Source organism: Microcaecilia unicolor, chromosome 2 (genome assembly GCF_901765095.1).
Source record: "Microcaecilia unicolor chromosome 2, aMicUni1.1, whole genome shotgun sequence".
In the NCBI taxonomy this organism is placed as follows: Eukaryota; Metazoa; Chordata; class Amphibia; order Gymnophiona; family Siphonopidae; genus Microcaecilia; species Microcaecilia unicolor.
In genome coordinates, this window is record NC_044032.1 from 605648341 (window position 1) to 605663301 (window position 14961).

General features: G+C 43.1%; 1 protein-coding gene across 2 annotated transcripts in view; it reads right to left on the minus strand.

Moving 5' to 3' along the window:
• Positions 1-943: 943 nt before the first annotated feature.
• TMEM144 (transmembrane protein 144) overlaps positions 944-14961 on the minus strand; it is a 69886-nt gene continuing 55868 nt past the window's right edge. For both annotated transcript variants that reach the window (XM_030191605.1, XM_030191606.1), the window contains exons 11-12: positions 6058-6111; positions 944-2772 (exon numbers count right to left, since the gene is read on the minus strand). In XM_030191605.1, the coding sequence (XP_030047465.1) occupies positions 2689-2772; positions 6058-6111 (138 nt within the window). In that variant the 3' untranslated portion in view covers positions 944-2688. The remainder of the gene's footprint in view (positions 2773-6057; positions 6112-14961) is intronic.

Sequence of the window (14961 nt, forward strand, 5' to 3'; positions counted from 1 at the left end):
TTTTAGATTCAAATCTTACATTTACTGCTCAGATCTCCTTGGTCTTGAAAAATTGTTTTGCCCTTTGTAGGTTAAAAATGTCTCCAAGATTCAATCTGCACAGACATCACATGAAAATAGCCGGTGCCAGTCAAGCCCCCACCCCTGTGGGCCAACACTTTACAAGACCAGAACACTGCACCAGTGATTTCACAGTAAGAATACTGAAAGGTAATTTTAAAACAATACAGGAACGTAAGACCTTTGAAATAAGAATGATTGAATATTTTGACACCTAACAAATAAGGATCTGGGTTTTCTAACCCATTATAAACCATAAAGCTGTATTTCTCTGTTTATTACCCTCCTCTCACCTACCAACACCCATCCTGTTAGAATATCAATTAAATGCTTTGATGTCCCCTTGCATACCCTCACCCTCCCACTCTGTCAGACTGTCAAAGTAATGCTTTGATGTTTCTCTTATATATACTATCTGCTACCTCATTTGCTTATTTCCGATCTGACGAAGAAGGGCAACCTTCGAAAGCTAATCAAGAAATGTATTAAGTTATGGCCAATAAAAAAGGTATCATCTTATTTTCTTTTCCATGTTTTATTTTGTTTGATTTCTATTGATAACCTTTAAGAGTGGACTAACACGGCTACCACACCTCTCTACTTAAGACTATGTTAAAAACCCACCTTTCTATTAAGGCTTATACTGCCAGCTGAGGATTTACTGGGAAAGGCAGGTGGGCCCCTTAGCATTTCAGGGTACAGTGTTAGGACTTGGTGTGAATGTCCTTGATTTGATTATGATTGTGTTTTTCCTTATTAACCAATGGTATTCATTTCTTTAATTGTCTGCTATTAATTATGACTTCACATCGATTTAATTTACTTGTTAAAAAAAAGCAATCAAGAAAGTTTTAATAAACAAACATCAGAATTACTATAGTGGTTTACCACAAAATAGAACCTTTTATTGGCCAGTTTATGCAATTAATCAAGTTATTAAAATTGTTAACTGATGTACAGCCCTAGACCTGTTACATTTTAACCACTTTCCAACGAAAAAGTATTTTGTCCAATGCTGTACAGCCAAGAAAGAACTGCTTTCCCATTCAACCTAACACTAAACTCTGCATGGAACACTTAAAACACTGGTATCATTATAATTAGCTTAATTTTTCATTCATGCTAAAAAATTTTTTACCTTTTTGATATTTTATTCAAGAGATTAGTAAATTTGCAATTAATTATTTTTGATACTGACAGTGATATAAGATGAAAACCAAAGATTATGTATGTTTAGGTATATTCTGTATGCATTAACAAAGAGTCAGTTTTTGCTAAGATCTGTGATGGGACTTTTCAGAAGCAAGGGAAAGGACTTATAAATAGTTCATTAGTGGCATCATAACTATAGCAAATGGCAATTTTAAGACATATAAAAATGTCCATTATTAAAATGACAATCTGCTTTTACCGGCAAAAGCCATTTTGACCAGTCTCCAGTTACTTTATCAGAACTCAGCTCTCAATAAAATTACAACTTATTTGAGACATTTCTAAAAGATATGGCATACGGGATAAACTCTAGCCATGAAGTGATCAAACTTAACCTGTCTCCCACATCATCTTTTCTTTATTTCACAATCATCCTGAATAATGGAAGCAGTGGAGTGGCTTAGAACAGCCAGCTGCAAACCAGAGAATCAAGGGTTAAGGGTCTGTTGCTTCCCCACCTCCCACTGATGCTCCCCATAACCCTGGGCAAGACACTTAACCCTCCAGTGCCACAAATACAAACTCAGGGCTAGATTTACTAAACTGTTTTCATCAATGGAGCTTACTAATAATGCATACTGAAGTGCAACAAAGCAGGTTCATCAATTTGGCCCTCAGCTTTAAGGCTTTCAGGACAGGGAAATACCTATCATACCTGATTAGCAACTCGCCTTAACCTTGGATTTGGAAAAGGTGATTAAATCTAGAAATCCAAATCATTATTTTGGCTGACCAACTACTATACGTTTACTTTTGTGAGAACTACGTTCAGGTACTCTTCCAGATCTAGCATAACTGAACTTGAACTTTGTTAATCTGGATAGGGAACAACCTGACAAGAATGTCCTGCTGCAAGCAACAAAACATGGGAAATTTAATCTGTCGTTGAAAAAAGGCCCATTTTAAGAAACTCCTTCAAAGGTACATTCTTGGTCCATTTAGATAGTGCTGCAGTCTAAGAAAGTGCTGTGGGATGCAGTGAAAAGAAAACCCCAACAACTTGATTCGTTTTTTTATAATTTTTGGAAATATCCAATGGAACATTCAGTGCAAGTGATTGTGATATGCAAAACTATCTTGAAACAGCTTGTATTAACATCCGTTAATATTAATAGCTAGAAATATGTTCTGCCATGCAGCATATTTCAGTATCATCGGTAATAAAAGGTTAGCATGAAAACAAATCTAGTGAACACAGCAAGATATACGTTCGTGCAAATGTGTTATTCTATAGTAATTCAAATTTTAACTTAATCTGGAGAACTGACGCTCATTCTTCGCATTTCATGGAACCTTATGTCCAGGGTTTCTTCTTAAAATGAAGACATTCATAGACATGGAAACTCTTGACACGCAAGCTCTATAAATCAATGTTGCCTGGATCAAGTGAACTGCATGCCAGTCTTCCTTAAGCCTTCACAGTTTTGAAAACGCTGTGCAGAGAGACCCAACCAAAATGATACAAAATGCCAAGCCGAGCAGCACATAGTTTTTTCGACCCTGTAGAGTTAAAAATAAAAACAAACCATAATGAAGAGCGAGTATCATATGAGGTTTCTCCTAAAATAATGAATACTGGGCCAAAAGATAACCATGGTTCTAAGCATGTAATAGTAATGCATAATGTATATAGGTCATATCAGAAATGGCTTACATCTAGTAACTGACACTTTAAAGTATGCTGCAACTGCAGTTCATACCCACCTTCCCACCAGAGAACTTGCAACCCAAGAATACTGCTCCCCCCATCCCACTTACTGATACTCACCCTAAACTGACCACGTTGCTATGTGCCCTGGGAGACCAGACCTACAGATTCTAAAAACATGAACCTTAACTTACTCCCAGAGCTACCCATCACTGAAAGCTTCTCCATCTGCATCAAATGATGCAAGACATTCCACCACTGCCAGAAATCTAGGGGACTGCGGTCATCCATTCCAACAAGACCTCTTTTTCTCTAACAAAAACATTTTCCAAATAAGGAGCCTAGCCCCTCCCCCTTGTACCTCCAGACACAAGGGTTAATTTAAAAGAACCTCTGCTGCTGTGACCACCACTTCTTGGCCTAACACACGTGCCATAAACTTACTAACTTGAGTCCAAAACTGCCGATCAGAAACAATGTTCAAACATGCCCACTGCAAGCCTACATTTATGTTGTGGGGGGTGGGGTGCTGGAATGCTGTTCTTGTTCCTTTTCCTCTCTCATCTCCTCTTTCTTATGGTTTATGTTAGTCCCCAGGTGGGAGGTGGGGAACGAGGGCATGAAGATTCATCATGTTCCCAACCCATGTTGGCCATTTTATTGCTTTGTGCCTAGAAACTTTGGAGGGTTCGACTGAGGGATGGTTCCTCATAGGATTGAGATGGAAGGATTAGAAAGAAAACTGTAAAGTTAAAAGAACCATGATGCAATATATTTTGCCATGGTTGGTCATGTTTACATCTAATATAATAAAACGCACCCTCAACGTTCTGAGGACAACGTTCTGAAGCCATCTGACGTCACTCCCAGGCTGAAGGGTTCGTGGATTCGTGGTGTGAAGCCTTCAAGCCAGCCAGCCGTCTCTGCCCCGCCCTCGCGTCAAACGTCATGACGTCGAGGGCGGAAAAAAAAACAAAATTCCGGCAGCGCAGCGTCAGGGAAGGAGGCGGCGCTCCCGACGTCTCTAGACTTCCCTTCGCTGTGTTCCGCCTTCTTCTGACGTCAAGGATGACGTCAGAAGAAGGCGGAACACAGCGAAGGGAAGGCTAGAAGTCGGGAGCGCCGCCTCCTTCCCTGACGCTTCGCTGCCGGAACCGCCACGGAGGTAAATTTAAAAAGAAGAAGAAAAAAAAAAAAAAAAAAGGAAGTTGGGGGGAGAGAAGAGGGTGGCCAGTAAGTTGAACAATGGGAGCGGGAGGGCAGGGGAGAAACGACAGCATGGATGCGAAGGGGGGGCATGCATGAGAAGGGGGGGGGGGGATAAGAGGGCGGGCCAGGCTGGGACATGGGAGAGAGAGGAGCATGGATGCGAGGGGGGTCATGGAAGGGAGAGAGGGGACTTGCTGGAAAAGGTTGAATGGAGGCAGCAGGGGACAGAGGAGCATGGATGGGCATGGATTGGGAGGGCAGGGCTCAGGGAGAGAGGGGAATTGCTGGAAAGAGATGAATGGAGGGGCAGGAGACAGAGGAGCATGGAATGGGAGGGCAGGGCTCAGGGAGAGAGGGGAATTGCTGGATAGGGATGAATGGAGGGGACAGATGGGCATGGATGGATATGGATTGCAGGGCAGGGCTCAGGGAGAGAGGGGAATTGCTGGATAGGGATGAATGGAGGGGCAGGTGACAGAGGAGCATGGATGGGCATGGATTGGGAGGGCAGGGCTCAGGGAGAGAGGGGAATTGCTGGAAAGGGATGAATGGAGGGGACAGAGGAGCATGGATGGGCATGGATTGGGAGGGCAGGGCTCAGGGAGAGAGGGGAATTGCTGGATAGGGATGAATGGAGGGGACAGATGGGCATGGATGGATATGGATTGCAGGGCAGGGCTCAGGGAGAGAGGGGAATTGCTGGATAGGGATGAATGGAGGGGGCAGGTGACAGAGGAGCATGGATGGGCATGGATTGGGAGGGCAGGGCTCAGGGAGAGGGGAATTGCTGGATAGGGATGAATGGAGGGGACAGATGGGCATGGATGGATATGGATTGCAGGGCAGGGCTCAGGGAGAGAGGGGAATTGCTGGATAGGGATGAATGGAGGGGACAGGTGACAGAGGAGCATGGATGGGCATGGATTGGGAGGGCAGGGCTCAGGGAGAGAGGGGAATTGCTGGAAAAGGATGAATGGAGGGGGCAGGGGACAGATGGGCACGGATTGGGAGGGCAGGGCTCACACTCTCTCTCTCTCTCATATACAATGTCTTTCTGACTCTCACTCACTCTCTCTCACACTGTATCACATTCACTCTCTATGTGCCACACAGTCACTCACACACTTGCTTGGTCTCATACACTCACTCTCACAGAGAATCTGTGTCTCACACACACTCTCTCTCTCGCACTGTGTCTCACACACACACTTGCACACACTCTCATTCTCACACACACACTCTCTCACAAACACACTCACACCCAGACTCACTCTCTCTCTCACACACACACACTTTCACTCTGACTCTCAAACAGCCACTTTCACATACACTCTCCCAAACATACACACTCTGAGGAAAACCTTGCTAGCGCCCGTTTCATTTGTGTCAGAAACGGGCCTTTTTTACTAGTATTTGATAAAAAGATTTAAACAAAGTATGCTGAAAACGATAATAAAATGCAGTTCTTAACTACACAGTGTTCTCTCTGAAAAGAGAACCCCAATTTACTACTGGAGAAAGGGCTTTTCTCGACTTATTGATTTGTTGTATTTGTATCCCACATTTTCCCACCTATTTGCAGGCTCAATGTGGCTTACATTGTTCCGTAGTGGCAATCGCCATTACCAGAATGAAAATACAAAGTGGTATTGCATTAAAGTTCAAAGGTGGCAGAGTAAATTAAGCAATCAAGTAGAGAGACATCATTTACAGAATAAAAATAAAAGTGGTATTGCGTTAAAGTTCATTAGTGATAAAGTACATGAAGCAGTCCAATAAAAAGCGTTCGGTTTTGCAAATGAGGTCAGAAAGGTGTAGTAGGAAGTGTTAAGTACATTCACTTTGATCAAATAAGCTCTGCATATATAAGCACACACAGGATGTAGGCAAACATATTAATAAAGTATCTCATCAGGACTTATACATACCTGTATTTCTTTGAATACCAGAACTCCCCACAGAGCAGCAATAAACCCAGGACCCTAAAGAAAAAGTCCAAATTGTACTTGTTTGTTTTTGACTGGAATTTCTATTTTTTTCAAGACAACAATTCTCTCACATACAATTCCAGATCAGTAATATGTACTAATTTGAATAGTTTTACAAGGAAACCATAAGGATACATACACAAGGATCTCCATATCATAATGACCTTGAAACAAATGACCAAGTTATTTACCTGTAGCAGGTGTTCTCCATAAACAGCTGGATACAAGTCCTGACAAGATGGGCGATATCATCGAAGGAGTTGGGTGTAGGAAACTAATCTAGCTTGAGTAGGTACATCATGCATACACACTACTTCCCACATGCCACTGTCACACGAAAGGGTGGTGGAAGTGTGGAATGGCCTCCCGGTGGAGGTTGTGGAGTTGAGGACTGTGTCAGAGTTTAAGAAAGCATGGGATAAGCACGTGGGATCCCTTAGGAAGAGGAGGGGTTGGGGCATAGGCGCTGACTCCGTGGGTGCTCGAGCACCCCCAATATTCCACCCACCGAAAGTAGTTCGTACCCTCCCTCAGAGTTCCAGGGTCATCGTCTCTCCCTCCCCCCTTCCTTCGAGTTCCAGGCCCCCTCCCTCCCTCCGAATTTTAAAAGTCATCTCTTGACTTGTCTTGACTTATCTCGTCGGGGACGGGTTACGGCGGCCGGCAGCAGTGGTGAAATGCATGCAGGGCCCTTCTCTCTCAGCTCTGGTCCCGCCCTTGCAGAAACAGGATATGAGGGGGGAGGGGGATGCGGGGACAAGAGGGGGGAACGCACTACCTGTTAAAAAAAAATGTCAGCACCCCCCAATCATTTTGAAAAGTTGGCTCCTATGGGTTGGGGGGTTACAGAGGATGGGCAGACTGGATGGGCCTTTATCTGCAGTCATGATTCTATGTTTCTATTCTAGTTTTACAGCTTATAACTCCACAGGAGGTAGGAAAGTATGTGAAAACAAGCATCCTGCTGTCTACAGAAAACATCTGCAACAGATAAGAAACTTGGTTTTCTCCAAGGACAAGCAGCATAGCAAGTCCTCACAACATGAGACCAACTAGCTACAGGCTGCTAACTTGAGAGGGGGAATAATATAACTAAAGGCAGTGAAACAGGCAGACACCTATTTTAATTTTCTGTGGCAACAAGCCTTTTGTTGTTTTTGTTGTTGTTTTTGGAAGGGAGCCTGGAATCGAAGGAAATGGGCCTGAGAGAGTTGGTTTATGATGGATGAAGACGAAGATGATATATTAATACACATGCTTATATTCTGCAGTTTCCACACAAAAAAAATGTATACCGAGACTATAATAAATAAAACTAGTCAGTTGCTAGGAACTACAAATAAGAAATTGACCCATCTAATAATACCTTAAAAATTGAGTTTTTAAATTCTTCCTAAATTGCATGTAATCTAATTATCAATGATAATGAATTCCATAGTAACATAGCTTGATATGTAAACACAGCATTGAAGGTCTTTTCATACTTCATACCTTTTCCTAAAGATAAATATAAAATTAATTATTGAAGATTATGCAATAATCTATAAGCTGTGAAGGGTATTATAAGGTTACATAGATAATCTTGAATAAGGCCATGAAAAATTTTAAAAACCAGAGTAGAAAACTTGGAAATTATACAGGTTTCTTCTGAGAGCCACTATGGAACTTTGGAAGGCTAAGTGCTTTGAAAATGAGCCCCAATGTAATTTAACAAGCCACACTCATTTTGCTACTATATTTTGCAGGGTTTGCAATTGCTTCAATAGTTTAGGGGTCCTTTTACAAAGGCACACTAGCATTCTTAGCATGCGCTTAAAATAAGCATGTGCTAAACGTTCGAGACACCCATACATATCCATGGGCGTCTCTAGCGTTTAGCACGCGCTAATCATCAGCGCACACTATTATTATTATTATTTGTAGCATTTGTATCCCACATTTTCCCAGCTATTTGCAGGCTCAATGTGGCTTACCATTTGCCGTAATGGCGATTGCCATTTCCGAGTAACTGAGTTACATATGGTATTACGTTAAGGTGCATACATACAAGGTGACATAAGGAGCATAACATATATGAAGCAGATCATGGTATATATAAAACCGCTAAAACCGCTAGCGTGCCTTTAGGACATAAGACAAAAGAATAGCCATACTGGGTCAGACCAATGGTCCATCTAGCCCAGTATCCTGTTTCCAAGAGTGGCGAAGCCAGGTCACAAAGTACCTGGCAGAAACCCAAATCATGGCAACATTCCATGCCTCACATTAGTGAGGCAGCCGGCATAAAGGAGATTACAATAATCTGTGTGATAATATTGCGTGGCCAGTATTCTCAGTGGAGGAGGGTAGTTAGTGGGGTCCCGCAGGGGTCTGTGCTGGGTCCGTTGCTTTTTAATGTATTTATAAATGACCTAGAGATGGGAATAACTAGTGAGGTAATTAAATTCGCCGATGACACAAAATTATTCAGGGTCGTCAAGTCGCAGGAGGAATGTGAACGATTACAGGAGGACCTTGCGAGACTGGGAGAATGGGCGTGCAAGTGGCAGATGAAGTTCAATGTTGACAAGTGCAAAGTGATGCATGTGGGTAAGAGGAACCCGAATTATAGCTAAGTCTTGCAAGGTTCCGCGTTAGGAGTTACGGATCAAGAAAGGGATCTGGGTGTCGTCGTCGATGATACGCTGAAACCTTCTGCTCAGTGTGCTGCTGCGGCTAGGAAAGCGAATAGAATGTTGGGTGTTATTAGGAAGGGTATGGAGTCCAGGTGTGCGGATGTTATAATGCCGTTGTATCGCTCCATGGTGCGACCGCACCTGGAGTATTGTGTTCAGTACTGGTCTCCGTATCTCAAAAAAGATATAGTAGAATTGGAAAAGGTACAGCGAAGGGCGACGAAAATGATAGTGGGGATGGGACGACTTTCCTATGAAGAGAGGCTGAGAAGGCTAGGGCTTTTCAGCTTGGAGAAGAGACGGCTGAGGGGAGATATGATAGAAGTGTATAAAATAATGAGTGGAATGGATCGGGTGGATGTGAAGCGACTGTTCACGCTATCCAAAAATACTAGGACTAGAGGGCATGAGTTGAAGCTACAGTGTGGTAAATTTAAAACGAATCGGAGAAAATTTTTCTTCACCCAACGTGTAATTAGACTCTGGAATTCGTTGCCGGAGAACGTGGTACGGGCGGTTAGCTTGACGGAGTTTAAAAAGGGGTTAGATAGATTCCTAAAGGACAAGTCCATAGACCGCTATTAAATGGACTTGGAAAAATTCCGCATTTTTAGGTATAACTTGTCTGGAATGTTTTTACGTTTGGGGAGCGTGCCAGGTGCCCTTGACCTGGATTGGCCACTGTCGGTGACAGGATGCTGGGCTAGATGGACCTTTGGTCTTTCCCAGTATGGCACTACTTATGTACTTATATAATATAGAAGCCTGAGCCACTAACTTACACAGATCAAATAAAACATACTTCCTAATACATCTAAGCTTTCTCAATTTAAAAAATACCTTTTCACCGAAAAGGCTGATATGAGGCTCCATAGTAAGTGTCAAATCCAATGTTGTCCCCAGTACCCTTTTGAATGCTTATTGAAGGAAGGTCGCTTGAAGAAGTCCCAGGAGAAGGGCCTAACCAAAGGACTATCATTTTATCATACAGGCTTATTTTCGAAAGTGATCGCCGGGCATCTTCCAACATAAATCGGGAGATGGCCGGTGATCTCTCAAAAGCGGCGAAATCCGTATAATCGAAAGCTGCTTTTTTGACACCATCACTGCTTTCCCGTCGCCGAGCTGGCGAAAGTTCAAGGGGGCATGTCGGCGGCGTAGCGAAGGTGGGACATGGGCGGGCATGGGCGTGGCTACCAGATGGCCAGCTTTCGCGGATAATGGAAAAAAAAAGCGGCGTTAATCAGTATTTCGCAGAGTTTACTTGGTCCTTTTATTTTCACAACAAAGCCTCAAAAAGGTGCCCCAACTCACCAGATGACCACCGGAGGGAATGGTCACCAACCCCCTCCCACACTAAAAAAATAAAAATAAAAACCTTTTTTGCCAGCCTGTATGCCAGCCTCAAATGTCATACCCAGCTCCCTGTCAGCAGTATGCAAGTCCCTGGAGCAGTTTTTAATGGGTGCACTTCAGGCAGGCAGACCCAGGTCCATCCCCCCCTACCTGTTACACTTGTGGTGCTAAGTGTTGAGCCCTCCAACCCGCCCCCCCCCCCCAAAACACACTGTACCCACATGTAGGTGCCCCCTTCACCCATAAGGGCTATGGTAATGGTGCAGAGTTGTGGGGAGTGGGTTTGGGGAGGATTTGGGGGGGGGGGCTCAGCACCCAAGGTAAGGGAGCTATTTGTGTTTTTTTTTTTTAATTTTTAGAAGTGTCCCCTAGGGTGTCCTGGCATGTCAGGGGGACCAGTGCACTACAAAATGTTGGCTCCTACCATGACCAAATGCCTCGGATTTTGCCAGGTTTGAGATGGCTGGCATTTTTTTCCATTATCGCTAAAATACAAAACCGGCGATCTCAAACCCGGCGAACTCTGGCATTTGGCCGGGCCAAACCGTATTATTGAAAAAAAAAAAAAAGATGGCCGGCCATCTTTTTTGATAATACGGTTACGGCCAGCTGTTGCATCGCCGCCAAAATAGATCGCCAGCGATCTATTTTGCCGGCACCATTCGATTATGCCCCACATAGTAAATGAAGGCAGATAAAGACCTGTACGGTCCATCCAGTCTGCCCAACAAGATACTTTATATGTATTCCCAAGTTTGATTTGTCCTTGCCTTTCTCAGGGCACAGACTGTAGAAGTCTGCCCAGCACTGTTCTTGTACTAAGTTCTGAAGCGAACGTCGAAGCCCCTTAAAATTTACACTCCAGCCCACCCCTATCTATTGTCACGATCAGGGCATAGACCGTAGAAGTCTGCCCAGCTCCCGTTTTGTTTACCAATTACCAGCGTCGCCACCCAATCTCTGCTAAGATTCCGCAGAACCATTCCTTCTAAACAGGATTCCTTTGCGTTTAACAACTAAAAATAAAAAAACCAAAAACCCACCACCCAGACAGACATGCAGTCATGGGATGGAATCACAGGGATGACAATTTTAAAAGCCATTTCAGCAGATAACGCAAGGTTTAATGTGCAGAAATAGGTGCTTTTAAAACTGCAAATATGGTATGCATGTAAAATTATGAGCATAAAACTTCTATATGCCATAACAGAGGCCCTTCCAGGGTCAGATTTTCAATTTATGTACATACTTTCTAAAATATACAAGTAAGGGCATAAATCTACCTAGAAAATATATGTGCCAAAGAGCAGAGGTATAAATGCAAATGCATAATTCCCCGAGGTAATTTTCAAAATGGAAGTATGCACATATTTTGTTTTTAAAGTTTACCTGTACTGACACAGCTTAGTATTTATACATGTGCTCAGAATACATGAATACGTAAGACAAGTGCACGAATGAACAGTTAGGGCTCAGATCTTGATGACTGGCACTACTGCTCAATAATTTCAAATGTGTGTTGGCTTTTGTGTATACTGCCAAGTGTACAAGACACACACATACATCTTTCCTGAGCTGCAGTAGGTCTGTGAATACACAGAAGACCAACATTAACTGGTGCTGTCAATCTAGCACCAACCCCAACAAATACATTTGTCAGTAAAATCTGAAAGAACAAAATAATGTGGTATGTTAAGCAGCTAGAGAATTTTTTTGTTTGTTTTAACTGCACTGGCTGGTTTTAATACGTAGTAGCCATTAGTGTGGATCCATGTAATCATCTACTGCACAGCAAAATCCACACTGGCTGCTTAAGACAGTTTAGTAAGGGCATCTTTCGTGTCTTTATAAAGTCACCCTGTTATTTGCTAAACACTCACCTGATTTCTTTTGTGCATCGTTACAAAATACAAGCATAAATTCTGCAGAAAACCATACGTGGATGATGGCGTGGACATTACACCTGCTCAACAGGTATAAATGTACACATGTACAATATGTGCAATCATGCATATTTTATAATATGCGCAGAAGCCGTAACTTTGCCCATGCTCCCCCAGAACATGCCTACTGTACCAATACATGTCAGCTTGCACCGTGCATATTTCAGGCATTTGACTTGATTTTATAAGATTGTTGTAATAGAAATCCCATGCAGTGAAAACAAACTTTCATTCACAAACATACAAACTAAAAAATTGTGACCTCATCTTGCAGAATTTTGGACAGGCAGTAGGGGAAATGGGGGAAACCCTTTATCACACAATCACCTTACATAAGAGCCAATATAATCCTTTATCTGTTCTATCTGGTATAAGAGGCTTGGGAAGGCTTGCCGCAAGTTGGACCCGATAAGACTCCCCAAGTAAAAAGCTGATGGTAGCCACAGCACCAAGCAGCCCAATACAACACACAAAGGGCCCACCCAAAAGTAAGGCAGCATCAAAGAATTTTCCATTTCTGCAGTGGTGATGGATGGGACTCCCATTCTCCCTCTCCTCAATTACAGCAGGCCTACCTTGGGGACTAGGCCTTCCCCTATGACACGTCCTGCCTCCTCCGACGCAACTTCCTGCTTCCATGAGGGATGCGCCACGGGGAAAGGCTGAGTCCCCGAGGCAGGCCTGCTATAATTGCTAGAGTGAACACCGCTAATGGCAGCAGACAGACTCATCTACTTCAAGAAGGCAAATGTCCGACTACAAGGAGGGGAAAGAGATGCTTGCTGAACCTACCCAATGGTGAGAGAGAGAGCTGAAGGTGTAGCTCTAATGGTCCTGGGTGGGGTGGGGAGGGGACAGACAGATGGCAGGCAGGCAGATAGGAGGGAAAGATGCAGTACCCTGGAGTGGGAGATGTGTTATAGATGTGGATTTGAAGGGGGAAGGGAGAGAGTGAGATAGGCTGGACTGGGTCTGTGGGCAGAGAAGAGAGAGGCTTCTAGACATATGTACGCTGACAATGTTACTGTAATCCCTTTTATTAACTCTTTTATCAGAAATTGCTCAACAAATAGAAAATGGGATTGGTACCCTTAATGGCTACACGGCTTAAATTAAATATTGAAAAAACAAAGGACCCCTTTTACTAAGCAGCATAGGCACCTATGTGCGCCTAACACGTGCCAAATTGGAGTTACCGCCCAGTTACCGAATGGCTCTTGCGGTAATTTCAATTTTGGTGCACATCCGCTACGTGCGTCTGAAAAATATTTTTTTATTTTCTGGCGCGCATAGTGGACACGCGTCAAGTGGCATCTGATGTGTGTAGGTCATTACCACCCAAATTCTTTACCGCTAGGACTATGGCTGCCTGGAATAGACTTCCTAAGCCAGTACGTAAAGCTCCATATCTGGCCGTCTTCAAATCTAAGCTAAAAGCCCACCTTTTTGATGCTGTTTTTAACTCCTAACCCTTATTCACTTGTTCAGAACCCTTATTTTATCATCCTCACTTTAATATTCCCTTATCTCTTGTTTGTCCTGCTTGTCTGTCCTAATTAGATTGTAAGCTCTGTCGAGCAGGGACCGTCTCTTCATGTTCAAGTGTACAGTGCTACGTACGTCTAGTAGCGCTTTAGAAATGATAAGTAGTAATAAGTAGTAAGCAGTAAGGTCTCAGACCCAAAATGGACATGCGGCAATTTTCATTTTGCTGTATGTCCATTTTCAGGGAGGGGGGGGGGGGGAGGCCTTTTTTTTTAAGGTGATAAAAAAAGGGATTTTGTACTATGAAAAAGTTAAGAAGGATAAGATCATATTTTTAATTTAATGCTTTTATATTAATGGCACAATCCCTACTTTTATTGCAGATGGATTACTGCAGTGCTATCTTTGTGGGCTTATCTGAAAGCCTGTTAAAAAAAAAAACAAATTACAGACTTTTCAAAATACAGTGGCTAGAAAGTTTGAACCAGTTTCTCCATTATAGTTAAGCCTTCATTAGCCCCCTGTTAGGGCCCAAATTGTTTTTTAATTGTGTGCTAAACCTCTCTTATTTTGTATGGATTTGTTCTGGAATACTTTCCAGATCTTGTAACTCTTACACGAAAAAACAGAGTTTTACCTGATAGGCTTCCACTGCTATTGCAACATCTCCCAAAAGGGTAATTTACAGAAGTGTGTTTAATAGCTTTTTTTCTTTTCAGTCAGTCAAATGGTGGAACACTTTTCCTTTGAAAATCAGAACAATTATTCAATATAGATCATTTTGGAAGGCTCTTAAAACACATCTTTTTTTTTTTCTTACATTTGTATCCCGCACTTTCCCCACTCATAGCAGGTTCAATGCGGCTTACATATTATATACAGGTACTTATTTGTACCTGGGGCAATGGAGGGTTAAGTGACTTGCTCAGAGTCACAGGGAGCTGCCTGTGCCTGCAGTGGGAATCGAACCCAGTTCCCCAGGACCCAAGTCCACCACTCTAACCACTAGGCCACTCCTCCACTCTCTTTTCAGTTGCTTAATGAGTAATGATCTGTTGTCAAGCTGAATTTGTATTGTAGCTCTCTGGAAATGCCCAGCGTTTTTCTTATTGTGAACTGCATGGAGCTCTCGTGGGACTTAGCGGGATATAAGATTTCTATTGTATAGAGAAAGATGCTGGATGGAATGGTCACAGACACAGAGAGAAATGCAGGTGCTGCTCTGATGGACCAGAAGGAACAGACAGACAGGGAAAAGATGAAGAAAGGGACGGGGAGTTATAGATGTAGACCATCGGGGGGGGGGGGGGGGGGGGGGAGAAGAAAAAAGACAGAGAAAGATGCTAAACAGAATGGAAGACAGGAGACACTGGATCCTGGGGGGT